Source organism: Coniosporium apollinis (genome assembly GCF_000281105.1).
Source record: "Coniosporium apollinis CBS 100218 chromosome Unknown supercont1.34, whole genome shotgun sequence".
NCBI lineage: Eukaryota > Fungi > Ascomycota > Dothideomycetes > Coniosporium > Coniosporium apollinis.
This window is the reverse complement of record NW_006913296.1, coordinates 344,880-372,769: the sequence shown is the minus strand read 5'-3', so window position 1 is coordinate 372,769 and position 27,890 is coordinate 344,880. Positions and strand designations below refer to the sequence as shown.

The following is a 27,890-nucleotide window of genomic DNA, read 5'->3' as shown; positions in this document are numbered from 1 at the left end:
TGATGCAGTCCTGAATTCGAAATTTCGCGGTAAGGCTTTTTTCCTGCCCAACGTGCCCATCTATCGGCCTTGTCAATTCCGTTCGGCGACCCGATTTTGATCATGATATTCCAGCCTGACCCCACAAAGTCACGCAGTGCCCCTTGTCATGCTCGAACGATAGGCAGTTCTAACCATGGGCAAGCTTGGCTTGTTCTGGAGCTAGGGAATCTACTTCCGAAACGATTTTCCGTGACGATCTCCACAACGGAAATTGGAAGAACGTCCGAGGTCGTGAAGGCTTGTGGCGATGCGTGAGTCGAGTTAGCTAAATACAGCAGAGAATTCATGTATAACATGGCATCCGCTGGGCATCTTCTCTCGCGGCCTCTGTACTCCGCTACTCATCCACTCGTCCCCCGCCTCCATCATGTCAAAATACGCAAACTCTCTTGATGCCATAATCATCGGCGCCGGGCCGGCAGGCATAGCCATGGCCTACCAGCTGAAGCACAATCTCGGTTTCCACGACTTTACCATTTATGATAAACTCGACGGTGTCGGCGGGACCTGGCGCACCAATACTTACCCGGGATGGTACGCCGTAGCGAACCCTTGATATTCTTTTGGGGCAAATCAGATGCTAACAGATTGTCTTCAAAGCGGTTGCGATCTTCCATCCCATCTCTATTCTTTCAGCTTCAACCTGAACCCGGACTGGTCCCAGGAACTGTGTGAGCAGCCTGAGATACTGCAGTGTAAAGCTCCCCTATTCCGTTACATATCTCAATGGCCATGTTGCGGAAATGGTAGCTGATATATTGCTTTCTGAACAGACATGGAGGATACCGTTGACAAGTTCGACATCCGCAAGCATGTGCAGACGTCGGTTGAATGCATTGGAGCAGAGTGGCACTCCGATCTCTCGAAATGGAAAGTGCACCTTAAGGATATCCTGACGGGCATCGAATACTACAGATACTCTTCGGTCTTCGTATCAGCGGTTGGCGCAATCTCATATCCGCGCGACGTCAAGTTCAAAGGGATGGAGAATTTCAACGGTCCAATGTTCCACACAGCTCGTTGGGACCACAGAATCAGCTGGAAGGGGAAACGTGTCGCAGTGATTGGCAACGGTTGCAGTGCTGCACAAGTCGTCCCCGCCATGGCCGAGACCGCTGGCTTTGTGAAGCAGTATGCTCGTAGCGGGCAATGGTTTCATCCACGGCCAAATCACAGATTCACCAACGCCGAGAAGTGGGCCTTCAAATGGATTCCGCTGTGGCAGCGTCTCTTGCGGCTGTCGATATTTCTCGAAGCTGACGAGCAAACCACTGCCTATTTCCCGACAGCTAGGGGCAAGCGCCTTCGCGCTGTAGCAGAAAAAGAGGCTACGGAGTACATCCGTTCGAAAGCTCCGAAGAAGTACTGGGACTTCATAGTGCCAAATTTTCCGCTTGGCTGCAAACGACGCATCTTCGACCCGGACTATCTGGAATCGCTGCGCAGGCCGAATGTCGAGCTCCTCAATCACGGGATAGAGGAGATTACCGAGACCGGCATAGTTTCTTCTGGTGGCGATGTGGATCATTTCGACATAATTGTCCTCGCCACCGGCTTCCAGGTCGCTAAATTCTTAACACCTATGAAGATCATTGGAGCTCATGGGGCTTCTTTGCAGAACCAATGGAATGAGTGTAGGGGAGCCCAAGCATACCTGGGGACATATGTTCACAACTTCCCCAACCTGGCCATCCTGTTCGGTCCGAACACCTTCCCAGCCAACAACTCCGCTCTCTTTGCGTGCGAGACCCAAGTTGATTATACCATCAAGTCTCTATTCACTCCTCTCATTGATGGCCGCGCAAAAGTCATTGAGGTGAAGCGGAGCGCAGAGGAGTCGTCGACACAAGCAATCCACAAGAACCTTACCGCCAGCGTATTTTCTGGCGACTGTTCCAATTGGTACATCGGCGAGTTTGGCAGAAACGCCGCTTCATGGCCCGGCTTGGCCCGTACGTTCTGGTTTGCAACATATTTCCCGAACTGGAAAGCGTTCAACTTCGAAGGCGGGAGCAAGATGTGGCGCATCATGGCGTTCAAAAGATGGTTGTGGACCACCACTAATATCACGCGCCTTGCGGCCGTTGCTGTGATTGCGGGAGTAGCTTTCCAACCACATATGGATACTAACACTGTCTCAAGCACGATACTGGCAAACTTGCGGCATATTGGTCACGCATTGCTTTCATGGCTACATTGAAGTATGAGTCGTAGTTCTTCAGTTGTTTCACATTTAGCGAAGGTTGCGCCTATAGACATGTAGTTGAATTCTTGTCTCTTCTTACTTGACTAAACTTCTTTGAGATTCTTACCAGAAAGGTGCATGAATTTGAAACTTCTATTGGATCATGCTGTAGAAGATTGCTGTGAGAAGCATTAGGCGCTGCAGAAGTGAACGACAAAAAAAGAAAAGAAAACACCGAGACATTTGTATGTATCCGGATCACGGTGGTTTCATCGTTACTCTAGCTAGCCAAAGATCTAGTTTGTTCACCTGGCCTTTCGTATTCTCGAGTGCATGACGTGCTCATGTGGTTATGTCAATGGCATGCAGTAGGGCAATCTTGCAAATGCATACAGTGCATCAATCAACATATCCGCGGCTCTAAGTGTTGGAAGTCAGTGGGAGGATAAGTATAAGTACCTGCTCTAGAAAGCAGATAACCCGTCTTCTTGCGCTTACTATGACGAAACAGTTCAGATCATGTGAGAACAAACATACCGACATGATGATAGAGCAACACAAGCGCCCAGTCTACTGGTTACGGCGATGGTCTGAGTGAAGACGCAGAGTTGGCCTGTTTCGGAACTTGGAAACCGAGGGGCAAAGCCAATCCATCGAGACCCGTTTATCTCATCGGAAGTGGCCCTACTTCGCTTACAACCGTCCGAGGCTGGTACGGAAATGATCCTCTGGACCTGCGGTAATCTCGGTGGAGGAAGGCTAGATTGGGCAGGATACTTGCAATGTCGGATTTCATTGAACGAGTTTACGGAAACCGTCGAGTTGCTTTCCTCCTTTATAGTGCTACAACAATGCATGAGCTCTCTCCCATCATCATCCACTTGACCCGAAAACCGTCTCCCCAATTCACAGCCTGAGGTTTCTGCGCACAAAATGTCAACTCTTACGGAGCAATCTCAACAGATGAATGGTGTCCAGAATGGCACCCGCAATATTCCTTCTCATCAAGAAGCATTATCTGAAGTAAGATCTGTTCTTCTTAGTACCATGCCACTGTGGCAAACTGATGAGGGTTGCAGTTAAAGAATCCCTCACTGTTGATTCACGATGCTTTCATTGACGGACAGTGGTCGAAGAAGGGAAACACTTTCGATGTCTTAGGTCAGTAAAGAGAAGTGCAGCACCAAGCGATTAATGACTGAAGCATTGTGTGGCGAAGATCCCTCAACATCGACCGTGCTCGGAAAGGTTGCAAACTGCGATCTTGCAGATTTTCAAAGAGCAATTGACAGTGCATATACTGCACAACAAGAATATTTCGCCGCGACCACTGCAACCACGCGCGGATCTCTCCTGCGTAAATGGTTTGACCTCATCATAGCTAACACAGACGATCGTGAGTGCTCCTCTAGAAGGTCGTGAGCTATCTCCGTACAGGCTAACTGTAGACAGTGGCTACAATCCTCTGTCTGGAGAACGGAAAGACTTACGCTGAGGCCAGGGGTGAGATTGTGTACGCTGCTAGTTTCGTGTCCTGGTTTGCCGAAGAGGCCACTCGAGCATACGGCCTCACCATTCCCTCATCGATACCGCACACTACCTTGCTTACGGTTAAAGAGCCCATAGGGGTCTGCGGGATCATTACACCATGGAACTTTCCTGCTGCCATGATCACACGCAAGATTGCACCCGCGCTTGCAGCCGGGTGCGCCGTGGTCATAAAGCCACCCAGCGAAACTCCTTTCACATCACTAGCTCTTACAAAGCTCGCCGTCGAAGCCGGCCTCCCACCCAAAACAATCCAAGTTTGCCCTACCAAGGACCGTCAAGCGGCGACCGAGCTGGCGACGAACCCCCTTGTTCGGAAGATCAGCTTCACAGGCTCGACCAACGTGGGCAAAATGTTGGCAAAGTTGGCCGCTGGAACCCTGAAAAAGGTTAGTTTGGAGCTCGGAGGCAATGCACCATTCATTGTCTTCGATGACGCAGACCTAGACCTTGCCGTTGAGGGAGCAATGTTCTGCAAGTTTAGATGCTCTGGGCAGACATGCGTCTGGTAAGGGCAGAGTACCACATCCGAGATCGGGCTGAAGTTCGCTGATGTATTACCCACAGTGCGAATCGCCTCATGGTACAAAAAGGTGTCGCCAAAGAGTTTACACGCAAGCTTGTCGAAAAGGTGTCCCAGCTGAAGACGGGTCCAAGTCTTGACCCTTCCACGACACAAGGGCCTTTAGTCAATCGGGCTGGAGTAGAAAAGGTCAAAGCTCATATCGAGGATGCCATCTCCAAGGGGGCTAAGATAGAAGTCGGCGGCGACGCGGTTCCTGGCAAGGGTTTCCTCTTTGCACCGACCGTCCTGTCTAGTGCTACCTCCGACATGATCGTGGCAAACGAGGAGACCTTCGGCCCTTTGGCACCCATCTTTGAATTCGACACAGAGGCTGATGCTGTGCATCTTGCCAACAAGACTGAATTTGGCCTTGCTGGATATTTTTTCAGCCGGGATATGGGCCGATGCATGCGGGTAGCGCAAAAACTTCAAGTCGGCATGGTCGGCGTGAATACGGGCAAGATCTCTGCCGCAGAAGCCCCGTTTGGAGGCGTCAAGGAAAGCGGCTATGGACGTGAAGGCAGCTCATATGGCCTGGAAGAGTACCAAGTGCTCAAGAGTGTCACATTTGGGAATCAGAACAAGTAGATCTGTCCTCAATCATTCGGGATGACCTTGCCAAGAGACACGCGCCCAGAGTGTCAGAGACCTTTCGTTTCCGTCTTTTCCAGTTCTTCTCACTTGGTACACTGATCCTTAGACCGCCTCTTATCATGTTCCGAAAGTTAAAATGGTGCCAGGGGGCCTGTATAACCCTCTTATGTCGCCTTGACCAGTGATGGAGACGCGCTTCATGCAAGTACATGGCCTTTGAACTGCATTTACCATTTGTACACGTGCCATCTCTAAGCCTGTCAACATTTCAACAACAAGGTGCCCTCCGCATCTGCTTGGCCATCTGGGCCACGCAGCCTGTCTCCCCAGCCTGATTGAGCAGGTCCAAGCGACGGCGCTACGGCTGGCTGAACGCGCTCACTAGGATATTCCCAGCACAGCTGGCTGTTATGTGGCCAGATCGTCGCGACCGTAGCTTGCTTCTGTCTCGTGGCGCGGTAGGGTAGGCACAGCGTGCCAAACCCTGGGCTCGAAATAACGCCCTCGACTTACAGGATACAACATGATGCACCAGCTCCCATTTCCTCTGCCAGATCACCGCCAGGAGCACTCGCTGCTGTGCATCCGCTGTCATGGGGATTCTCGAGATGCGACGTCGACACTTTGCGACGCAGGCTCTCAAACCTGTTCTTCAGCCAGATCGCACAGTGCATCCATCTCGCTTCCACAAAGTCCCTCTGGTACTCTGCCAGCATTTTCTCGACTTCGGCCTGCTTGGGTGGGTCTTCGGTCACTGCCCATGCGGCAATGAGGCACAGAGGCACATAGCTGGCCCCGAGAGGTCTGTATTGTGACGCGTGCGCCGCGACAGTCATGATGTCGATGGAAAAGCTCGCGGATTCTTCAACCATAGTCATGTCGTCGGGGTCAAATGCGCGAAGTATGCCGTTAAGGGTCAAGGTCAGGGCAAGCAGAATACCATACGCTCCTTGGTAGCGAGTATGTAGTCCCATTATGGGGGTACGGGGTGAGAGAGGTCGAACTGCGCCGGAAGAAGTTAGCTCAGTCAATTGAGCCAGACGCTGGCGTAACTTCGGGGCGTCGGCTCGCATTTGCTGGTAAGCGGATTTTATTTCGAAGAGATGCATTTCGGGATCTCGAATGAAATCCGGGATTCTGGCGAGGCTCTGCAATTGTATGCTGTGAATGGAGATGCCTTCGCCGCGTTTGAAAGGTCTGCGTGGTCCGTAAGTCTCGGTCAGCTTCCCGAGCCAGGGATTCAAGTGAATCTTAGGGTTGACGACACTCTCGAGAATCTGCCATCTTGTGTCAGTCGAGCGTCCATGCGGTTATAGCAGTTCCTTCATTGATGCCATACCACAGGCACGCACAGTGTGATGAGTAATTCAGACTCGAAGCTCCCCCGCCAGTTTTGGAAAGCTGCAGCGTTCAATAGGTATGCCACTGCTTCTCCGTGACCCAAAATCTGATCGTCGTGCCTCCCTATCCAGCCCTGTAGACCGTGTCAGACTTGACTTTGTTAGATTAATCGAATACTGCGCTGACCTGGCAAATCATTATCAGGTACATGGCGCACAGAGTATTAGCTGATCCGGTCTTGGTAGAATCGTCCAGACTGATTCTTAGAGTCCTCAAGGCATGTACGTATCTAGCAAGCGTCTCCGGAGACTGCCGACGTGTGTAGAGAGACGAAAGAGCGCTTGTCAGGGCGCCTACAGACGCATCCAGGACATCATTCGTGCCAAGACGCCTTGGAATGTCTTTGAGAAATCCCCCGTAATAGGCCAGGTTATACCTCAGGTCCGTCACTTCAAGCGCGGAGACGAAGGCATTGGCCATGATCGTCGTCTCATTGCTTAGAGGTCGTGAAAGCCCTCTACTAACGGTGGAGACGGGTTCCCTCGCCGCCTGAACCTTGATCGATCTTGAGACGACCGTCTGATTGCTGAATTTGTATCGCCGCTGGCCGCATCCTATACAGGCGATCTGGAGGCGTGTGCATCTGGAGCACGATGGTTTCAATAGGTCACACTTCCTTTGCTTAGTGAGGTGTTTTTGGTCTGGTAAGGTAGGTTGAATCGAACCTTCTTCTTCTGTTTCTGACATGCTTCACAACCGCGGCCAGACGGAACTCCAGGCATTATGCAGCGCTGCGGTGTTCACCCGAACGGGACGACGGCGTTCAACTGATTGACATGACACGTGCAAGTCGAGAGGAACCGGTTGTAGCAAGGCGGCCCCGCACTTTAAGACGACGCAGGAGAGACTGATGAGCTAGGCAACGGCTAGTGCTGACGTTGCCTGTTGGATTACATCAGTTTGTCAGCAAAACTCTGGCTCATTTTGCGAACTCTCACCAAAACTCGTTCGTTTGGCAGTCAAATATCAACGCCTTGGTGTGAACCTTTAGATTATAGCTTTTATACATGTTAAGTTCACAATCTTATACGCTTTTTTCGATGTATTACTTTTCTGTATTTTGGTTTTTAGTGGTGTAGAGTCTGTGTAAAGTTCGGTAAGTTAGTGTTCATACCAATTTGCTGAGAAATTAGAGCTGCGGGGTGGCTTAAACTTTTGCTGACAAACTTTAAGCTTGTCGTCGAGCTGGGCTTGATATGTTTGGCAAACAAGGCCGTGAACTTACGGCACCACCGAAGTCGCCGATCGGACAGAGGACAGCGCCTCCAGCGAGACCCACCACGGTAGTAGCCGAGCGGTGTATAGGGCCTAATATGGAATAGTCCGCTGGCGCACGAGAGACTGATTAGAATAGGCAACGGCTAGTGCTGACGTTGCCTGTTGGGTTAAGCGTCTTCTCGAGCTGGACTTACTACATGGCGCAGTAAGACCAGACGCAGGCAAAACACACCGGACATAGTAGAGACCTATGAGCTTGACAAGGACCCGGGGAAGCATAGATACGTCATGGGCAATCCGTTGCGAAAGGCTCGGTCAGCCTGCGAGCAGATGTATATATATCAAGAAGTGACAGGTATTTCGAGAGCAACACCATATTCCATCTTTCGTTTGCAACACGTATTCCAGTCTCTCGGAAATTCTATCAAGAATGAGTGATCTCATTTCTCGGCTCTTTTCGAGTTTTTCTTCAAACCCACAGGGGGCCATTCCTCCTTCCCGCGTTCTTTCTCTTCGCCCATCGCCGAGAGATGCGGGCCTTACGGTCATACATCCTGCCGGATATCCTGCAGACGCGCCTCCGTTATACTCGGTCGTAACCTCGCAGGTCACAAAGCCAAACATTTTGTTCTTCCGAGGCGGCCCCGATCCCAGCAGCACGATCGGCGACGCTCGTTTCCCTTCACTATCATCGACTACCAATATGTCGCTGCATGGGCAACCCATACGTATGAAGATGAGCCAGCTGTCTGGCAACTTCACTGTTGATTGTCCGCCAATGGGAAGAATGAAATGGCACGTCAACAAACTGACGGGCAGTCCGCTGGAACTTCGTGATAGCTCCGGCGACATGTTGGCGCAGTTCAAGTCGGCCGGATTTCCTGGATCGGGCGAAAAGAAATTGGAGATTCTGGTTCCATGCGATGACTTTTTTGTCGAACTGGTGGTACTCTCAGGAACGGCAGCAAAGGCATTGGCGAAAGCCGAAATTGATACGGCTTCGGAGGTTGTGCAGGCAGTAGCAGGTGCCTAGAATGACGAGAGGGGACGGGTCGAGGATAGGCCGCACTATGGATGCTGGTTCTATGGTTTTGGGAAACCGGTGCCCATCCCTATACAGAATAAGGTTTCTACTTGTACCCGCCGTAGCATGGGAGGCCATTCCTGTAAGAATGTTAAACTGCATAACACGTTTCTAAACACTTACAATCAATGCATTCAGCCCACATTACAACAAGTACATGGACTGCAACCGTCGCATGAATGACGACCGGTGCATGGATTGCGACCACGTGCGGCACTATGGAGACAACACAGCCTCCGCTAGGTCAGCTTACTATTCTAAGCTCCTCTAGCCGCCAGGAATCCTTCGAGGAAAACGTGAAGCTAATTTCCCATCAAACAGCCCATAGTGATAGAGCCTGCTGCAGGAACACGGCGCTACGCCTCATTCGGGGATGGGCTGACTCTGCCACCGCCATAGCATAGTCTTCATCTCTCATAGCTCTCTCGCAATGCGTCTGTCTTTTGCTTTCTTTCCGAATCCAAGCCACGACTTTTACCACTCCACTTTCAGCTTACTTATTCGGGAATGGCGGTGATCAGAGCGTTGCTGCGGCAGGAGAGGCTTTCTGCTGCGGACGCCAGGAAACCTTTTTGAGGCAGCGATGAGTTGGATAACCTCCAGCGGTTCGTTGCCCGACGAGGTACTTCTAAGTCGTGACATCCACCATTTGCGATCCCTTTGGCTTTTGCAAGGTTGCAACAGTTCAACCCTTGGTGTTGCTCCCTCCTCAGCCATCAAGCCGTACCCTTTACATCACGACTTCATACTCTGAAGCTACAATCTCCAGCCTCTGTACTGTCTGTTCCATTCTTATCCCATAGCCTCCGGTCTTAATGTCCAGCGTTTCGCGTAACACCACAGTCGATCCACTCCTTCCAGCATGTCTCCCACCCTCTTCGCACGCAAAAACCTCGGCGCCGACGCCCCTCCCATCCCCACCGACCCAACCGCCACAGCCCTCATCGTAGTCTTCACCATATTTGTTGTTATCGTACTCGCCGCCGGTGTGATAGCATATCTCCGCCGCCGCGCCCGACACCCGCCCGCCCAGGCCGAGATATGCCAGCCAGGGAAGCGCAACCCACGCGCACCTCCCAACCGCCAGACCTCCGCGCTGCTGCACCCCGACCTCACGCGCCAGAATCCCGACACGGAAACCGCAGCTGAGAAGGCGAGAAGCAGTCCCGACATGTTCAGCCCCCCTGGCAGGGAGCGGAGCCACAGCGCGAGCGACCTGAGAATTTGTGTGCCTGAACCGGAGACCTTGCCTAGAAGCGAGCGACGGCGGTCGTCAAGCACGCAGCGGCTCCTTCCGCTGGATATCCTGCCGGTACCTGCGAGGACGGTGCAGGAGGAGCGCTGGGGTGAAAATAGAAGCAGAAGCAGTAGCGGCAGTAGCAACAGCGGAAGCGGTCTCGATAGTGAGGACGTGGACCGGCTAGTCGCCGAGGCCAACGGCTCGGAAGCCTCGGCGGTGACGGTGACGCGCCATCTGCGGAATACGCCAGCCACCTCCTTGTTGACTCCCTCAATTGGAACGCGCAAGAGCGGCGGTAAGGGTGGTGGGAGATACTATCCCATCAGTATGGAGGTTCAGGAGACGGACGTAGGTAGCCTAAAAGGGCTAAAGAAGGAGGATATGAGGAGACTGGCTTCGTTGAGGGACAGCGGACTGTTTCCTGCTTAGGCAGGGCTTAGAGAGACTGGGGCATGGGACGTGCAAGCACTGTCTAGGTGGGCGGTTGAAGAGAGAGGAAGAGTCAGATAGTGATGCCTGGTGTTTGGTCTCGAGTGTTTCAGGATAGCTACGATGTACATAATGGGAAGAGTTTTACTGGTAGCGCCGATGTATCCAGTGCAGTCGCTATACAGACTCGAAGATCAATGCTGTGACCCAGCAAATGATCGCGGAATCTATCCTCACACGAGCTTTCACGCTTCGAGGTAGACCTTCTCCACCTTTCCGTTCCTATGCTCAAAAGTCCGACCAAAGCCCATAGACGCACTAGGTGATCGGATATCAAACGCCTGATCCACAGCCCAGTGTACCCGTCCTGCTACCGCGCCTCCCCAGCCCCCGCCGCAGCGGGTAACCTCTCCCCCGCGACCCCCTCGCCCCTTCCCTCGCCGTTCCTGCCCTCTCGCTCAAGCCACTCGCCGAACTCATCCAGCCGCTGGCTTTCCGTGCCATCGCCTTCGTCGTCCTCGTCATCAAAGTCCTGCTTCTTTTCGGAAGTCTTCTTGAAGCGCTCGCTGCCGGTGGCGATGTAGGCTTGTACCTGCTGGCCGGCGAAATGGCGGCCGTGCATGAGCTGGGGAGGTTCTTGTTAGCTGGAGGTTGCTGTCTTGGGTTAGGGGGGGAGGGGGCGCGGGGCGCGGATGCATGACTTACCCGCACGCAGGCTTCTGCGGCTACGGTGTTGGCGAAGCGGACGCTTGCTACGCCTTCTGGCTCTTTGTCGAAGAGGACGACGTTCGTCACTTCGCCTAGCTTTGAGCACTCCTCTCGGATGTCCTCTTTGATGTCGAGTATGCTTGCCGGGTCCTCCTGCGCAAGCGTCAGCTCTTGAACTGTACGCTTTCCGTGGAAAGGAGCTGACGCACCTCCAACTCCGCCAGCGTAAACATATGCTTCAAAATCACCACCTTGTCAAATCGACTGCTCGTATCCTGCAACACGCTCGGATCATCGTCGTCCCAATCCGCCAGCTTGCTATTCAGCTTCTGCGTCTTCTTGATAATCTTCTTCTTCTCCGCGGCATTGCTCTTCGCCGGCCGCTCCTGCTGCTTCTTGTAGCTGAAGTCCGCCTCCCGCACAGTCATGTTGCCCCCCTCCCCCAGCCGGAACTGCGTGTCGTCCAGCATCTGTATCGCGAGGCTTACTGACTCTGGGCGGAAGTAGAGCACCAGCGCATCGCCTTTGAAGTCCCCGGAGTCATTCGTGTACAACTTTATGCGCGCCCCACCTGTGTCGATCGCTTCGGCGATGACGCCGCACCGGCTGAATACATCTTTAACCTCGTCGACTGTCACGTCCGGCGGAAGATTCGTAACGTAGACTGCCGTATTCTTGCGCTCGGGTTTAGGGTTGTCGTTGGACTTGGACCGCTTCTTAGAGCCATTGGCCTCGGCATCCTCAGTCGTATCGCCAGTGTAGTTTGGTTTTTTGCGCTTCTTGGATTGGTGGTTCTGGGCTGGCTCGGCCTCGTTGACTCCCGCGACGGCGTACGCGGCGCGCTGTTGCTCCAGCAGCGCTTCGTCGGTTGCAGGGACCCATTTTGCGAGAGATTCGTTGAACTCCCATTCCGAGCCGTCATCGTCTTCGAGGAGCCACTTTTGCTCGAGCTGCGAGTAGCTGACGCGCGAGTCGGACTCGAAGTCTTCGGGGGTTTGGGGGAAGGCGGTGCGTGCGGCGGAGAGGGCGTCGTTGAGAAGAAGGTCGTTGTTGGCGGATAGGACTTCTGATTCTGTTGAGAGGGTGTTTGTCGGGTCCGCCATGGCTTGCGTGCCGCGGAGATGCAGAAAGGACGTCGATGTGGTAGGTGGGCGCGAGACGGCAGAGCTCTTCTCAGCTGAGATTGCTGTGAGCCTCTGACGCCGTTTTCGCTGGCTGTGTCCGTTTGGCTCCGTCGTGGAGTCGCCGAGTCCGTAACTAATCAGCGCAATGATATGCGAGTAGCAAAAGGCGATGGTGTAGCGGCTGCTGCTGTTTAATGTGGGTGGTTGTCAGGGTGTCAGGCTGCCTTGAAGCTTGAGCTCGGATGACGAACATTTCCGCCAGCGGCGCGCCAAGCATGGAACTTCGCGCGCACGCGTGGCGTGGAGTTTCGTGAGTTTCTTAGGTTTCTAGGAGTAGTCGTCCTCGTACCACTGTCCCAGATTTGTCACAACAGTTGAACCGTCCAAGGGATGCTATGGGCCCATTAAGAGGATAAATCTTGACATTGGGTATCGAGCGCAAGTTGAAGTACAGCAAACGAAAGCCAATCGCCGCCGGAAGAAGCTGACGGCGATGGACGAAGCAAAACGAGATCATGTCCCTGACAAGGCGTGCTGCGTCGACACCCTGGCGCAGCGTACAGTGCGTACAGTCCAGATGTCGAGAAGCCGGACCTATTACTCCCCGCTGTGACATTCAGTCCCACCCGTAAACGCCCGTAAAGCCTGCCATCCATCTAACCCTTTCATTTCCGTCATCCAACAATCGTCGAGCACATGTTCATCGAGCATGTGGTCGCTGCAAATCCTGAAGCAAGATATCATCCGACGTCTGCCGGCTGTGTTGTTGGCGGACGTGCGAAGAAGAGAGGCGCTTCAGGCCGTGTAGTCAGTGCGCATGCGAGAAGCTCTGCGGAAAGCTGTTTTGCGGGAAGTCCTTTTCGTGCGGGTTCACCTGTACAGAGCTGCCTTCGTTGGGGATGGAACGGCGGGACACGTCATCCTCGTCCACCGGCATGGCGACTTCGCGAGTGAGCTCGACGTAGTCGTACTGTAAACGTCGTTAGCCTTTGTATTGATGTTAGGTTCTGACAAGCCAAACTTACAGCAAACTCGCCGATCTCCGCATCATCAATACCCAGAACCTCGTCCTCTTCGCTTGTGCGGAGCCTGAAGATTGGCAAGAACTTGCCAATGTAATCTAGAATAGCGAGGATGAGGCAAGTTCCAACGAACGAGTAGGCACCGCCAGACAGAGAGTCCGCAATCTGGTAGCCGATTTGCACGTAATTTCCATTGAGCCAGCCGCCAACGATCTGTGTAGTGCCATCGAGATGAGCGATGTAGTTGCTGCAGATAAGCATTAGTACGTGCTGTGCGATGGATCACTTCGGGTAACTTACGCGGCGAATATGGCTGTGAGGATATTGCCAACAAGTCCCCCAATCCCGTGAACAGCGAATATGTCAAGCGCATCATCGCAGCGAAGGAAGTACTTGAGCTTTGTGGCGTAGTTGCAAGCGATACCGCCGACGACACCGAAGACGACCGCCGCCCAAGCAGGCACGAAACCAGAACCGGGGGTGATTGCGACCAGTCCTGCGATGACGCCAGAGCAGAACCCGACCGTTGACCACTTGCGCTCGAGTCTGTAGTCGACCAAGCACCACGTGATGCCGCCCACGCAAGCCGAAAGGTTGGTAACGAACGCGGCCATGACGGCCCTCAAATTGGCGGACAGGGCACTGCCGGCATTGAAGCCAAACCAGCCTACCCAAAGGAAGACGGTGCCGATGACGATGTGCGTAACGTTGTGCGGGCGATAGTTGAGCTCCTGGGTGCCATGTCCGCGCCGCTTGCCGAGCATGTACGAGTAGGCCAGCGCTGCGCAGCCAGAGGCGATGTGGACTGGGGTACCGCCGGCAAAGTCATAACCACCCATGATGAAGGCCCATCCCCTTGGGTTCCACGTCCAGCAGGCGATCGGGTCGTAGATGATGGTAGTCCAAATGAACATATAGATGATACAAGGAAGCATACGGCCGCGCTCTGCTACGGCGCCGACTGCGAGGGCAACACTGTGTGCCACAGAAGTCAGCGACGTCGGAAGAATCATGTAGAGGAGGACTCGACTGACGTGATGGCCGCGAACATGCCTTGGTAGACCGCATAGAGCAGGTCGGGAATCTTCGCGCTGCCGACCGACGGTGCACCCAGTACATTCCTGAACCCAAAGTTGTCCAAAGTGCCAATGAACCTGCCGGCATTATGAGAAAAGGCCAGAGAGTATCCCCAGAGGAACCACTGGAAGGACACGACGGCCGCCGCCATGACAGAGAGCCATAGTAGGGACAGAGCGGACTTCCTGCGCGCCAGGCCAGAGTAGAAGAATCCGACTCCGGGGATCATGAGCATCACAAGCGCGGTGCAGATGATGATGAAGGCGATATCGCCGCTCTGGTAGTATACGTTGAGGTCCTCGGTGAGCGAGTCGCCTCCGGTGGCCGGCGCAGCGGTCGAGTACGAGTTCAGCGGAACATAAGGTAACGAAGTAGTCGGGCTATCTGAGCCTTGGGCGGCCATTGTGTTCGATGGCGATGTCGAATATCAGGTGTGTATAGAGAAACGCGCGAGACGAGGCGAGGGCTCCGGAGTGGACAATGAGGGACGGTGACAGACCTTCAGCGGGCGGCGCGGCAAGGCTGAAGGTGTAGAAAGCGAACGGTTGGTGAAACAAGTGAAGTGCAGTGTCGAGTACTCTACCGCATGAAAGCGATAAGAGCCCTTTCAGACGGCCGCCACGGACAAAGGAACGGAGATTAGAGGTGGTAAAGTCGGCGTGTCCCCCCACGAGCGGGCCGCAAGGCTGTCGAAGAGCGAATTGTCTGGCAGCGCAAAGTCAATACGGCGGACAGTGAAGATGTGATCGCTGTTCACCGGGCGCTGGAGTTTTGCGGCCGGCAGTCTACTGATATTGGCCGTTGGAGTGTCGGTGCAGAAGTCTCAGCATTCCAGAGTCTGGTTTCCACAGAAGCTCTAGGTATGCTGCTCTTCCCGGCTGTGGGGGCCCTAGCCAGAATTAAAGTATGCGCTACGCACAGCAAACGGCCAGTAGCAGCGTCCAATGCACGCTCTTGGCCTGAACCACCCTCGTGGGCCGATAAGCAACTTTCCGTTCTGTGGGACGCTCACAGATTGGGAGACGGGAGACGGGAGACGTGGGTCGTGAGACGTGAGACGTGAGACATGGCGGTTCTGTTTGCTGCCACATCCCACACCTGCCAGCCAGATGTCGGTCTGAGCCTTACTACAGGCTCACCCCGCACAGCTTCATGCAGCGCTCCAGCAGCAGCAGCCGGGCAAACGCGCGAACGCCGGTCGCTGCTCCGTTGCCTAGCGGTGCCTTATCTCTGTCTGCTTTGGCTCTGTTCTAAGGTCACAGAAATCGCACCACTCCAGAATCACCACGCCTTACAAGATTAACCACGTCTGCTGCAGCCTCCACCATGGCCGAGCTGTTACCAGTCACACTTACCCCTTCAGCTCAGCTGGTTTGACAAGGCCTACTATCAATTGTCATCGAGTGACCCGCGACCTCAGTTTCGGGATTTCGGCGAGTTTTGGTGCGCTAGATTAGCCTTGCAGCCCTTATGTACGCAAGCCTTCCGTTTGTCCTCCGACTTCGAAGCCCTCGTAAATTACCTTGGGACTCATAGTGGATCGCTGCCCTGCCCTGCTTCGGCGAACGAATATTCTCCAGGCTCCAACTCGGGATGCACGAGATGCGGGACGGCTCCGTAAGGGGTGCCTTACCTGCAGGTGCATCACGGCTTGTGTCCCTCTGTGAAAAGGCAAGGACCAACTGCGCTTCTGGGATTCTCAACGGTATTAATAGAGCTTGTTTGCTCTCAGTCTAGCCAGCTGCCGCTCTTCGAAGCATTGCTTGCGCTGTTCTGAGGGCATCTCAGACCAAGAATACGCCATGGAGTCTCCGGTTACTGGTTCTAACACGCCGGCGAACAGAAGACTGTACGCAACTCAAGGTCTCATGGAGCCGCAGACTGCTCTTCTGTATCATGCATCCAGCTTTACCTCAGGCATAGCGGACCGTATTTTCATATACGACACTCTTCTATGCATCGCAAGACGTCTTATCTAGTGCAGAAACCAGGAAGGTGTGGTGGCACTGCTGCTTCTTTGGCTCCAGTCCGGCGTCACAACACCCAAATGCTTTCGTTCTATCCTTGGGCTGCCGCAGCCGTTACCGCTGCAAGGAGACACCATTCAGCGTGTGCCTGCCAGGCCGAGCTAAGCGCTGTGAGGCAGAGTAAGTCTTGATGATCGTAAGGTCTCCGTCAATCCCGCATCAACTCACTCTTCCAAATGCAAACTAGTGTTCCTGCGTGCAATCAGCAGCGTGTTCTCATACTTTACAAGAATCATGCTTCAAGTTCCACCGGTGACCTTGTTTTATTTCCCTCCAGTTCCCGTATCTCTCTCGCATCCATCTCTGACCTGTCCTTCGTACCGCTATGTTCCCCATGCAGCTCTCTCGCTTTCGTAGTGTCTCCATGCAACTCCGCCATCATTTTCTCTCGTTCCGGCAGACCCTCTCGCTGCCGTTTTCTCTTCAGGCGGCGCCAGAAAAGAAGAGAACCCAAGGCGCACAACGCTATGAACCCGATCGCCGCGCCAACGCCAATGCCTACTTTAGTACCTGAGGAAAGACCGGCTTCTGTTAGCACTGCTGTCACGAATTTCGATGCGTCCGCCGCTTGATAAGCCACAGTGAAGGGCTGTCCGACCATCAATATAGCGCTGTCGGGATTCGATATCGTGGAGGGTATGTTACCGGACCTACCGGTAGCAAGAACATTCATCGTTTGGTCAAAATACACGCTCCAACATCCACTGACAATCGACGGCGAAAAGGTGATCGTGTTGCTGTCCGGCAATGTCAAGTTGCTATAGAAGAAACCTCTATTGGAACAAGGCGAGGTAAGCTTGTGCGATTTAAAAATTGATCGATCAAAATCACTTGCCTTGGACAGCAGGTAGCGGTCGTAGCGACCGGTGCCGTTGTATCGCCCAGTGTTAACACCGCTGTCAGAGCCATGGTACGATAGCCGAATGGGCATATTCCAGGGGACATGATCTGGCTGTTCCCTATGCCAGATTGCGTGAAGCCGGAAGGGAAGCAAGAGAAGTCAGGTTCCTACGCATTCTGCATCACCATGCTGTAGCATGCCGCCTTTGTAGCCAGAAGATCACCATGACCGTTCCCAAAGACGCACCCCCGCATGCCTGGGCCTAGGAAGGTATAACGGGTCGTACATGAAGACGGTGGCGTGAATACGGTCGTTAGTGGTGCAAAAGGTGTGTAGGTTGGCGCAGATAGGGTTACTGTTGCTGCTGATGTCACCACGGGACCGGAGGAGGTAACGGTTACTATCGAAGGCGCTGCTTCGATCGAGGAGAGCACGGTAGACGATACCGAGGCGGCAATTTCGGCGGGGCGGGACTCTTCGAAGCGGGTCGCTGTGAAGGTTACAGAAGCTTGGGATAAGAGTGAATTGAGTTCTTCCACTGGGTTACCGGATCCCAATGACATGGTGGCCAACGATGCTAGTGCTGCTTTCTTAAGTTCGGTCTGTGATGCAAATGGCTATGCATGCGACGGAGTCGACGGCGTTGTTATTTTTCAGTCAGGTCTCGAGTGATACATATTAATGATGAATACATAGACGACTTCTTCTGAAGACAAGCTGGTAGTTGCCACCAAGCGCCACGATCTTGTAACACAAAGGGCGGCTTGCGGAGATTCTTCTTGATAGCAAGCATGCGAGGTTTGGAAGATTCACTGCTCTCGCAAATGTGGATGCAGAGCCTTATACATACATAATTCCAGCGGAGTCATCCCGCATGAAAGTTGTCCAATGAAGTGAATTAAAGTACGCCTCTTGAGGCTGTGGCGGTTCCCCGCCCGGTGCATGCTGGACCTGTGATGGTGGTGTCCCACTCGCAATGGTTTCTTACCTCTGCGAACCTCAAGGCTTGAAGTTCGTCTGTTCCAAGCTCAGGAGGCTTGCATATTGTCATGATATCGAGAAAGATGTTCTCCGAAAGTAGCAATATTAGTGCCCGATGGATTCCCAACATGTGGGCTTAGCGGTCCTTGTACGCGTACTGCTGCAGGTGTGTAAGGTTTGCATAGTGCAAGGCTAAAGAGATCATGCTCCAACTAGAACAAGGTCACTTACAGCCTCAGCCTCGCCAGCCGCTCAAATAAGCGGTGGAGTATTTGGAAGACCGGAAGCCGGTAGAGAGTGTGGAAATGGGACAGTGTGAGGCGCTCTGAGTCACGATATCAGAGCGAGGCCAGGTAGCAAATGAGGAATAAGAACAGCTACACGCGGCTCTGCGGTCCGCTTCTATCCAAGCCTTTATGTCCCACTATGTACGGTCTTGCCTATCGACAACTAGGTGTCTACTGTCCCATCTCTTTCATCAACAACCTCGAGTTCATCCCGACAATACACCTCACGAGATCCCAATCACCGTTGGCACCAACCCAATCGCAGACCACGATCCCCGTGGAGCCGTCCCCATCCACACCCTCCGCATGCTTCGTGCACAGAAACTCAACAATGGTCGGATTCAGCTTCTGTGCGATCTTCTCCGGCCAACAGCCAACCTTCCAGAAATTGCTCGCGCTCAAAAAGTTCAGGTAAAACGGCCCAGGCGGGACAGGATTCACAGCATCAGTCGTGATGCCCGGGATAGGACACGTCATCTGAGCCGCGCGCTCGAGATGTTCGGCGGAGTACTTGATCTTGATATCGATATTCTCAGTCTCGAGGACCTCGCAGAAGTCCTGAACGCAGACATCGCCGTGCGTGTCGTTGGGCGTGTTGTACGCCCAATTCTCGGCATCGATGTTCCAGCCGCGCCCGCCGTACTCCCCTTTCAGCCGGTCGTCGAGCGCGAAGCGCCGCATCAGGACGATCTTGTTGCGCGCATTACCCAGCGTCGGGATCCAGGGTGCCGTGTGCCAGCGCGAGCCGTCCATGGAGTAGTGGTCGTGCATGATCATGGAGAGCTGCTGGTCTGTGTGCTCGCCTGGGCCCTCGCGCTTGATGGACATGATCACCGTCTCGGACGGGTTGCGGTCGAGGAACTCGAGCGTGTCGTTGGCGAGGTCGCGGAAGTATTTGTTGCCGGAGAGCGAGATGGGGAAGACGCCGTGGACGAGGATGAGGGTGTCTTTCGTGGGGTCTTCTGGGTCGCCGGGCTGGACGCGGATGTCGAAGAAACGCACGCCGTTTTCGAGCTGCTCGCGGGGTGATACGGCTTGGCATCGTACGGAAGGCAAAGCGCGGTGATGAGTCGGCGAGTTGTGGGTGCCGGGTATTGAGAGCCCGGACAGCGGTGTCTCGTCCTTGAACTCTCTCATCCAGCAGTTCAAGTTCATCGAGGAGTATAGCGTTAGATATGTCTCGCTGGGAATGAAGACGCCAGTATACTGATGTCGAGGGTCCGGCACAAGAGGTACAAGGACCTGAGATCGAGGGTTCGGCGTCGGCGTGTCTATACGGTATGGCTGTCCCTCAGCTTCAAAAGTCAGCCGCAGCACCTCCCCTGGCCCTCTCTCCGAAGCAGCGATGTCCGTATGCTGCGTCGTCCATGGCTCGATGCGTATGTTGACGTCTTGACGAGCGAAGCTCTGAGCGTCGTCTGCGAGCTTCGGCGGTGAAGACTCGGTATCGCTGAAGACACTCGTGACGTTCTTCGCGAGGGCTCCGAACTTCTTGATGTGGCCGATGCCATGCTCCTCCTCGCCGCCTGGGGGTCCAAACCGCTCAATCAGCTTGAGTTCAATTGGGGTGGACGACAGATTGCGGACGGTGAGAGGAGCCGACATTGTGACTGCCGGTGGAATTGAAGGAGAAGAGCGGAACAGCGAGGAAAGGAAGCTAAGGTTACTGACCATAATCTGATGCGTGAGGCCAGCCGCGAAGCCAGGCGAGTGACGAGTTGGGAGGATGATGTCGGGGGCAGCAATTGGGAGGTATGATTGGGTGCGGGGGACGCGAGATGGCTTTTGTGTGGGGGCGCGTCCAGCTTTCCCATGAGGTATTTCCAACTTCCGTTCTTGGTCTACTGGAGGGACGCAGTATGACCCATTGCCCTCTCTAACATGTTTGAGAGTGAGTAGAGGACAAGCAAGGTTGCGGAATGTCAAGTTCCAGATCATGTTTTTGGATCAAACGCAAGGCAGCAGTTCGGGCGTCAGATCTATTTACGCAGAGTCCAAGAGGTAAGTTATGCACAATAGCGTCGACCGCTAAGAGTGATGGTCTACGGAGTCAGTCTATCATACTCGCCACCATACACACACAACCTCCGCTCATCTGCAACCTAACGTTACTCTGTTATACGTCCGAGCAGCCCATCATGTCCCTCCTACCATGCGACTCGCGCCACTGGGCCCTTCGGCCACAACCTCACAACCAACTTCCGCATCTCGTCCATCAAGAGTATTCCGAATGCTAAAGGCACAGGAATAAGCCAGAACTCCCATGGCACACTCGCGGTCCCAAAGATTGACTGTATGCCCGACTCCTCCGTTACGAACACCGCGATGGCCACGCTCATCGCCGCGCCGGCCAGCAGCCAAGGATTTCTTCGCTTCTTCCGGATGGGGTCGGCTTGGAGAATCGATTGCCGCTTGTTGCGCATGCTGAGGATGTTGCCCAACTGCAGTATCACGAGCGTAACGAAGTAGACACTCTGCCCCACCGTGTTGAAGTAGACGAGTTCCGCCTGGGTATACCCGTAGAAGCCGTCCGAATACTTCTCGAAAGCGAAGATGAGAGCGTGGAATGGGATGCCGGCGTGTTTTTGCATGTAGAAAAAGAACATGGCATGCGCGCATATGGTCTCCATCACGCCGATAAACAGGTAACTCTGCCCATAGACCTTCAGGTTTATCAAGTGGTCCTTCTTGTGATTGCGAGGAGGGAGTTCGAGTAGGTCGAATTCTTCTTTCTCCATGATGAGCGAAAGCGAGAGGAATAGATCGGTAAAGACGCAGATGATGATCATGTAGAAGGAGGAAAGCGGAAGCGGAACTCCAAAGTAGACGTTCATTAGAACCGGCCAGATCTCAGACCATGAGCCGGCGGGAAGCAAGTAAGCGATGACCTTTTGTAGATTCTGGAAAACCAGACGTCCGAGTCGGATGGCGTCCACAATGGAGTCAAACTTATCAAGAAGGACGAGATCAGCGGCCTCCAGAGCAACGTCGCTGCCTGTGATAACTGCGATGCCAACATCTGCAGCACGAAGAGCTGGCGCATCGTTCACGCCATCGCCCGTGACCGCCACACAGTTCCCCCGGGCTTTGAGCTCCTTCACGATACGGAGCTTCTGCTCCGGGGTAGTGCGAGCGAAAACGATCTCCTCGTAACGGCAAACGAGGTCCCAGTCATCGTCGCAGAGCTTTGAAATCGAGGGTCCCTCAAGCAATAGACTGGTATGTGTATAATCAAGACTCGTCGCCATCTGCGTGGGAGGTACGGAGCCGCCAGGTCCTACTATTGCGTCAAATGTATCCGGGTCCGATGTGTTGGTAAAGATACCGACGTCGCGGGCAATAGCGGCGCCAGTAAGCCCGAAATCACCGGTGACCATAAAGAAGCGGATGCCAGCGCGGCGACAGGCCGCTACAGTAGCGGCAGTCTCTCCACGAGGTGGATCCGTGATACCGAGCAAGCCAACGATGGTTAAATTAGCCACGAAGTCGTTCTGAATCTCGTCCGCGAAAGCGTTAGAGCCCAGAGCCTCGCTCGGCGTTACGTAGCGTTCACAAATCAATATCACCCGCTCGGCATTCCGTGACAACTGCTCCTGAAGTGCATAGAACTGAGCTTTCGCAGCAAAGACCAAGGGTTCGATAGTGTTAGTTTGGCAGGACCAGTATGTATTGCAGTGTGGGAGGAGCACATCAGGAGCACCTTTGATCAGCATAAGAAAGCGCGGTTTATCGGCAGCTGACCTGGAAGTGTCCTCCGTAGCTTTATGCAGGGTGAGCATCCACTTGTTCTTGGAATTGAAAGGTATTTGGAAAACCCTGGGATGCGCATCACGAATCTTGCGGCCGATCCCCTCCTGCGTGGCTTCTGCAAATTTTAGAACAGCGCCATCGGTGGCATTGCCTTGGATCTCCCGATTCATAATCGGCCGGTCCATGGAGAGAACATCAAAGCTCGCGTCGTTGCAGAGTACTGAAGCGCGATGAAGCCCATTCAGCGGCATCGAGTTGCCCTCCGAGATTGCGGCGAATGCCTCTTGAACGTTCATACGTTGGTCTACGAAGCCGACCGTGGTCACCTTCATCTTGTTCTCGGTCAGGGTGCCAGTCTTGTCAGAGCATATAACATTGACACAACCGAGCGTTTCGACAGTAGACAAGCCTTTCGGTAGGACGTTCTTGGCCTTCATTCGACGTGCAATCATCAAGAGAGTAAGCGCAACCCCGACAGGTATACCCTCGGGGATGAAAGCAACCACACAGCCCATGATAACGTTCAGCATGGCGACAACGTTCATGAAGGCGAAGTGGTCTACACGTAGCCAACCAACCCAGGTAAAGAGGATAGTAGAGGCGAGAACGACCGTGAGCATTACGATGATGGTGACAAAGCGGGTGATCTCGCGCTGGATAAGGGTAGGTTCGTCTTTGACACCAATGGCGGCCTTGGCGATGCGACCCATTACCGTGTCCTGTCCGGTGAGAACGACGAGGCCCGTTGCGCTTCCATTCGTTACCATTGTACCCATCAATGCGATGTTGCGCGTCTCTAGAAAGTTCCGGTCCGTTATCTCAGTGGCTCCTTCGATCTCATCGGCCTCGCCGGTGAGCATTGAGCGGTCGAAACGGACATCTCCAGAGGTGCTAAGGAGACGGATGTCCGCGGGTACTTTGTTCCCGATGCTGATCTTGACGATGTCTCCAACAACAAGATCGGCAGACGGGACTCTTGCCGCGTTGCCATCGCGGACTGCTAGAGCCTCCGCAGGCAGTAGGTTCAGGATTGAATCCATTGTCCGTGCGGTAGACCAGTCCTGAAAAGCGGAGAAGGAGGCTTGCAGAAATATGACGATGAGGATGAGGATTGCTAAACCGAGATTATAGGGAGCCGGATTAGGTTCACCTAATGGCCGCCAGCAGATGAAGAAGACGACAACACCGATCCATAGGACCGAGCAGAAGCCGCCAAAGACGTACATGAACAGCTTCTTCAGGTAGTTCTCGCGTTTGCGAGGGAGCGAATTTTGGCCATCTTGAGAAAGCCGTGATGCAGCCTCAGCAGCGCTGAGACCCTGGTGCTGCGTGACCCTCAGCTCACTGCAGGCGGTATTGGCGTCTAAGAGATGGAAGTCGAGTTTTTCAAAATAGTCTTTGTCGTCCTTTGCTTCGCCCTTGCCCTCTCGACGTGGGGTGCTCTTGTCGATGTCCTGGATGCCCTGTGACTCGGATATGTGAAACGAGAGCGTACGAAACTCTATTGGAACGCCGGAGACAGACTGGGTACGACTCCGCACACTGGAAATCGAGTCGCGGCTCGCGGAACGGCGCCGACTGCTCGTCCCACGTCCTCTGCGGTCGGGATGTCCATCCGGCTGGAAAGTGATACGCTGCTGAGGGCGAGGCTTTGCAGTTTCAATGTCGTCTAGTTCTGTGTTGTTGGATAGCGACTTAACCGAGTTTATGAGTGTCATCTCAGGAGCTTTGGTTCGATATCAGGAGAGGAAAAGGAGCAAGAGTTGGGGATTACAAAGAAGACACCACTCGCCGCCGATGCAGGAGGAGTGCGAGTAGAACAACGCTTCGAAGACGAGTGAAAGCTTTACCTTGCTGGCTGCAACTGCTGGGTTTATGCTCCGTCACCTTTGGCGCAGTATAGCTATCAATGGGTCGCTGTGACAGCAGCAGAAATCCCGCAGCCACCATCGAAGCGATAAATACCTCACCACACGATCCTACCTTACTCAGTAACGGTAATATCAGCGCTTCTGGTTCTGGACCGACATAAAATCAGCGGAGGATCACGATCGGTCGTGATGTAGCGCCCCCAGCGCGAACGCAGAAAGGTCTTGCTTGCTGCATTCAGCCGGCCGATCGCTGCGCTCCTCTCGTGGGATGCACGTGTGAGGGTATAGTTGCTGCAAGCAGCGACATTGAAGGGTCACGGATCGTTGGAGCTTGAAGTCTAGATGGGGCGTGAGGTCGACGTTGTGGCTGAGTCCGCAGCTTTCGAGGCTTCGCGTGGGTGGACGGGAGCCAAGCCGGTCTGACTAAGCACCCTGGCTCGCGAACCTCTAGGTCCAGCGTTGCTGGCAGTCCATGCTCACATCCCCGTGTGCTAATCCAGAGTAAGGAGGTACCTCTAAATAAGTATCGCTCGCTCTCTCTTAGGCAGATGCATTCCTTCGGTTATCCCAAGTGTCATGTCAGCCAGTCGATACACTGCGCTTGCGTCAATTATGCCGTGGCCTGCCTAATGAGGGTGTGAGGGATTTTCGCGCGAGTAGCAACAGAGATGAGGGACATTTCTTCACAATTCCCTCACATCGCTCACTGTGCTCACCGCCGCATGATTAGCCTGATTGGATTGTTCCGAGCCTGTCTCTAGCTAGATGTGCCATCGCATTCCGTGCGCCGTTTGTAGGCTTGCAGCAAAGATCGCTGCGCCGACGTAGCGGGTCTAATCTTAGCCTTCGAACTCCAAAAACCTGGATTATGGAAATCCATTCCAAGCTACGGTACCAGAGTAGTTCGTACGATACACTTGCAAAGGCGATCACCTTGGACCCGAGGGGTCGGCCTTTGTTACGTCAAATGAACCTTCAACCCGAACCGCACCATCTTCTTTTCACAGTCCGCACTCACTTCTGGCACAAGACAACAATATCCCAGAGATGACGTGCCGCACGAGGCTCTTCCGGTCAGGGCGAGAAGAGTTCGAATGAAGATCAAACCCAAATCCGCTCGCCCTGCCCGCTTATGGAACTGCGAGAACTGAGGATACTAATATCCGGGAAGAGATTGTGGCAGCAGAAAGGGGCGCACTGCAGAGAACTCGAAGGGTTAAGACGAGGTATTTTCCTGTTCTTCGCCACGCACGCGGATTTTGGGCTCGATGACGTCACTGACGTGCAAAGGAGCTATCCGGAACTGCGTGGTGCGAGTCAAACGGGGAGGCTGAAAAGTTCAGTGATGAAACGGCAGATTCTCGACGGCAATTCTATGAGTAGGCCAATGACTTGCTTGAAAATTTCCGAGCTTGGGCATGATGGAAGTCTCGTTCTTTTGCGCATTGCAATTTCATCCACTTACGCGACCAGCGTCTTCCAGTCCCGTCATCTCCGCCGAAGTCTTGTCTGTACGTTGCTCGGCTTGTTGAACCAGTAGTTGTGGGTCTCCCACAGCACTCGAGGTTCGGCCAATTCCAGATGATACGACCGGAGGAGCTGAGGGACTACCTTGTACATCGCGCACAATGAGATCTAAACTCACGAATTAATTTCGACCTATCTGAGGTGGCTGCCTCACTCGAGTCGCTCCTACTTACGTTCTTCCCGATACATGTTCTAGCACCAGCGCCAAACTACAGATCATCGTCAGCTTGCACACAATGAGGATAGAGGGGGGCACGTGTTCTTGCCTGAAACATATATCTATCCATGTTCGTTGCATCCTCTCGGAACCACCTCTCCGGTTTGGACTCATCGGCATCGTCGCCAAACACCGATTTGTCAAAGTGGATTACAGCGGCATTGACGCCCACCCGAGTGCCCGCATCGAACCATTGTCCGGAGATGCTGCATCCGCCAGGAGGGACATGGCGTGGCAAGGTCAGACCAACGCTCGGATGGACCCTCATTCCCTCCTTACAGCAAGCATCCAAGAACGGCAGCTTGACAGCTTCGTTGTAGCGGATGTTAGGGCGGCTGGGTTGGCCAGACTCGGTTGCGCTGTCGATTTCCTCGACCAGTCTCCTGTAGGCTGAGGGGGTTTTCATAAGATGGTACAGCACGGAAGTGATCGCCGCTGCTGTGGTATCACTGCCAGCCAGGCTATGTTGTGTCAGCCTCTGCCTCTCTCAACCGCCGAACAACATAGCCGCCCACTTACAGCGCGATGTAAATTTCCAACTTGACATCCACAATCCCAAAATCCACTTTGGCGCCTTTCTCCTGCTGTATCTCGAACGGGCTCGCCACGATGTCTTTCCGCTTGAACTCGTTTCCTTCCTCAAGCAACCGTAGCCGCTCATGCACGCAAGACTCCGCCGCTTGCTCAATGTCACGTAGCTTTTTCAGCCCATCCCACACCCCCGGAACCACCGCACCGCCTAGCAAGAATACAGGGCGGACATACGTTGGCATAACACAAGCAGCAGTCATGACAGGCAGCAGGATGTCGAGCGAAGCGATGTAACCGCGATAATCGTGCTTGTCTTTCATGAACCCAAACATACGGCTGAAGTAAAGTTCTCCAACGACATCAAAGGCGTACCTGGCGTCTGAATCAGCAAACATTCACCGCGTCATGCTCGCGTCATCCAAGGGCGGTTGTTGCAGACATTTGAACTCATTTTGCCAAATCAATGATAGCTCCATCGTCGGCGAACTCTCCCATCCGCGTCATGAACAACTCTGAGCAAATATCAATGCATTCCTCCGAGCGCAATACGCTTGACATAGAATATAGATTGTTCACGATCTTTCGGCGGTCGGCGTGAACCTTCTCGTCAAGGGAGGTAAAGTGATCGGGATATTTGGCTACAGGTTAAATAAGCCTGCCAGCTCCGCAAGTGTGCCAACGGTGAGGCTTTACGTACTGAACGTGGGTCTCCAAGGAGGGTAGAAGTCGGTCTGTCCACTCGACTCAGCTGGGCAATCGCACTATTTGGTTACAGAGTACAGGATGCAGAGACAACCTTCGTGAACCCGGACTTGACGGAGTAGATCGTCTTGATCGCCTCCGGGTCCGCAATTGCAACTTCGTTCGGTGCAATGCGAATGATGGGACCTGATTCAGTTACCAAGCCTCTCTGTATAGCTTTTCCAGCTCTCGCCAGAATTGCATACCATATCGCTTATGCAGCTCTCGTTGTGTCTTCTCGGCGTTTTCACGCAAAATCTGGACTACAAGCCATGATCGGGAGACCGAAGCCCAGAATGGGCCTGGATGCTTCGCAAGCGGATGCAAGTATCTAGCATAGAAAATCCACAGAAGCCAGTATGCTGCAAGGAGTGTTGAGAGCAAAACACTCGGTGAGAAGTGGGGGAGAATAGAGAGGAAGCTTGGCATCACCATATCGGGGTTTTAAGGCCTTGCGACAGGTGGATTTTACGACGATGACAGATTGCCGGAGATTGAAGATTTCGAAATACACGGAGACTTCTCTAGAAGCTAGATAGCGGGGACAACTGAGCTTGAAAGCTCGAATGATTTACCGCCACAGTCGTCACAGCGGCGTTCTTGCTGTACCGAGGGGTTGACATAGTCTATGTAGACTAATCGAACTAAGTCTTTCAACTAACGGTATTTAGCTTAGCCTAGCGGTGATGCAATATGAAGCTATCCAAGCCTCGCGCGCTCCCATCTTTTATCTCTCTCTACCACCGCTTCGTAGATGGTGGAGGCTATAATCCAGGCTAAGGGTAGATATACCAAGTATTGGACACTCTAGTTAGATGACTTACGCTTTATTTGAGCCTTATTAACACTAAGATTGATCAAGATCGTGATAACAAGATCG

At 53.6% G+C, this 27,890-nt stretch overlaps 10 protein-coding genes across 10 annotated transcripts; 4 read left to right on the top strand and 6 right to left on the bottom strand.

Annotated features, from left to right (window-relative positions):
* Positions 1-409: 409 nt before the first annotated feature.
* W97_06752 (uncharacterized protein) lies at positions 410-2,242 on the top strand (the record flags this gene model as incomplete). Its single annotated transcript, XM_007784625.1, has 3 exons — positions 410-576; positions 643-737; positions 816-2,242. The coding sequence occupies 3 exons, from the start codon at positions 410-412 to the stop codon at positions 2,240-2,242; spliced, it is 1,689 nt and encodes a 562-aa protein (XP_007782815.1).
* A 918-nt stretch (positions 2,243-3,160) lies between these two features.
* W97_06751 (uncharacterized protein) lies at positions 3,161-4,928 on the top strand (the record flags this gene model as incomplete). Its single annotated transcript, XM_007784624.1, has 5 exons — positions 3,161-3,250; positions 3,307-3,388; positions 3,447-3,623; positions 3,680-4,283; positions 4,343-4,928. 5 exons carry the CDS (start codon positions 3,161-3,163, stop codon positions 4,926-4,928), a joined length of 1,539 nt encoding a protein of 512 aa, XP_007782814.1.
* A 515-nt stretch (positions 4,929-5,443) lies between these two features.
* W97_06750 (uncharacterized protein) lies at positions 5,444-6,755 on the bottom strand (the record flags this gene model as incomplete). Its single annotated transcript, XM_007784623.1, has 3 exons — positions 5,444-6,211; positions 6,274-6,408; positions 6,462-6,755. 3 exons carry the CDS (start codon positions 6,753-6,755, stop codon positions 5,444-5,446), a joined length of 1,197 nt encoding a protein of 398 aa, XP_007782813.1.
* Positions 6,756-7,983: 1,228 nt separating this feature from the next.
* W97_06749 (uncharacterized protein) lies at positions 7,984-8,586 on the top strand (the record flags this gene model as incomplete). The annotated part of the gene is made up of 1 exon (XM_007784622.1): positions 7,984-8,586. The coding sequence occupies one exon, from the start codon at positions 7,984-7,986 to the stop codon at positions 8,584-8,586; it is 603 nt and encodes a 200-aa protein (XP_007782812.1).
* Positions 8,587-9,499: 913 nt separating this feature from the next.
* W97_06748 (uncharacterized protein) lies at positions 9,500-10,306 on the top strand (the record flags this gene model as incomplete). Its single annotated transcript, XM_007784621.1, has 1 exon — positions 9,500-10,306. One exon carries the CDS (start codon positions 9,500-9,502, stop codon positions 10,304-10,306), a length of 807 nt encoding a protein of 268 aa, XP_007782811.1.
* Positions 10,307-10,676: 370 nt separating this feature from the next.
* On the bottom strand, positions 10,677-12,117 carry W97_06747 (uncharacterized protein; the record flags this gene model as incomplete). The annotated part of the gene is made up of 3 exons (XM_007784620.1): positions 10,677-10,931; positions 11,012-11,167; positions 11,224-12,117. 3 exons carry the CDS (start codon positions 12,115-12,117, stop codon positions 10,677-10,679), a joined length of 1,305 nt encoding a protein of 434 aa, XP_007782810.1.
* An 829-nt stretch (positions 12,118-12,946) lies between these two features.
* W97_06746 (uncharacterized protein) lies at positions 12,947-14,640 on the bottom strand (the record flags this gene model as incomplete). Its single annotated transcript, XM_007784619.1, has 4 exons — positions 12,947-13,108; positions 13,164-13,407; positions 13,461-14,135; positions 14,195-14,640. 4 exons carry the CDS (start codon positions 14,638-14,640, stop codon positions 12,947-12,949), a joined length of 1,527 nt encoding a protein of 508 aa, XP_007782809.1.
* Positions 14,641-18,544: 3,904 nt separating this feature from the next.
* Positions 18,545-19,978, bottom strand: W97_06745 (uncharacterized protein; the record flags this gene model as incomplete). Its single annotated transcript, XM_007784618.1, has 1 exon — positions 18,545-19,978. One exon carries the CDS (start codon positions 19,976-19,978, stop codon positions 18,545-18,547), a length of 1,434 nt encoding a protein of 477 aa, XP_007782808.1.
* Positions 19,979-20,520: 542 nt separating this feature from the next.
* W97_06744 (Na+/K+-exchanging ATPase alpha subunit) lies at positions 20,521-23,841 on the bottom strand (the record flags this gene model as incomplete). The annotated part of the gene is made up of 1 exon (XM_007784617.1): positions 20,521-23,841. One exon carries the CDS (start codon positions 23,839-23,841, stop codon positions 20,521-20,523), a length of 3,321 nt encoding a protein of 1,106 aa, XP_007782807.1.
* Positions 23,842-25,482: 1,641 nt separating this feature from the next.
* On the bottom strand, positions 25,483-26,676 carry W97_06743 (uncharacterized protein; the record flags this gene model as incomplete). Its single annotated transcript, XM_007784616.1, has 5 exons — positions 25,483-25,629; positions 25,695-25,730; positions 25,755-26,199; positions 26,258-26,641; positions 26,669-26,676. The coding sequence occupies 5 exons, from the start codon at positions 26,674-26,676 to the stop codon at positions 25,483-25,485; spliced, it is 1,020 nt and encodes a 339-aa protein (XP_007782806.1).
* Positions 26,677-27,890: the final 1,214 nt, after the last annotated feature.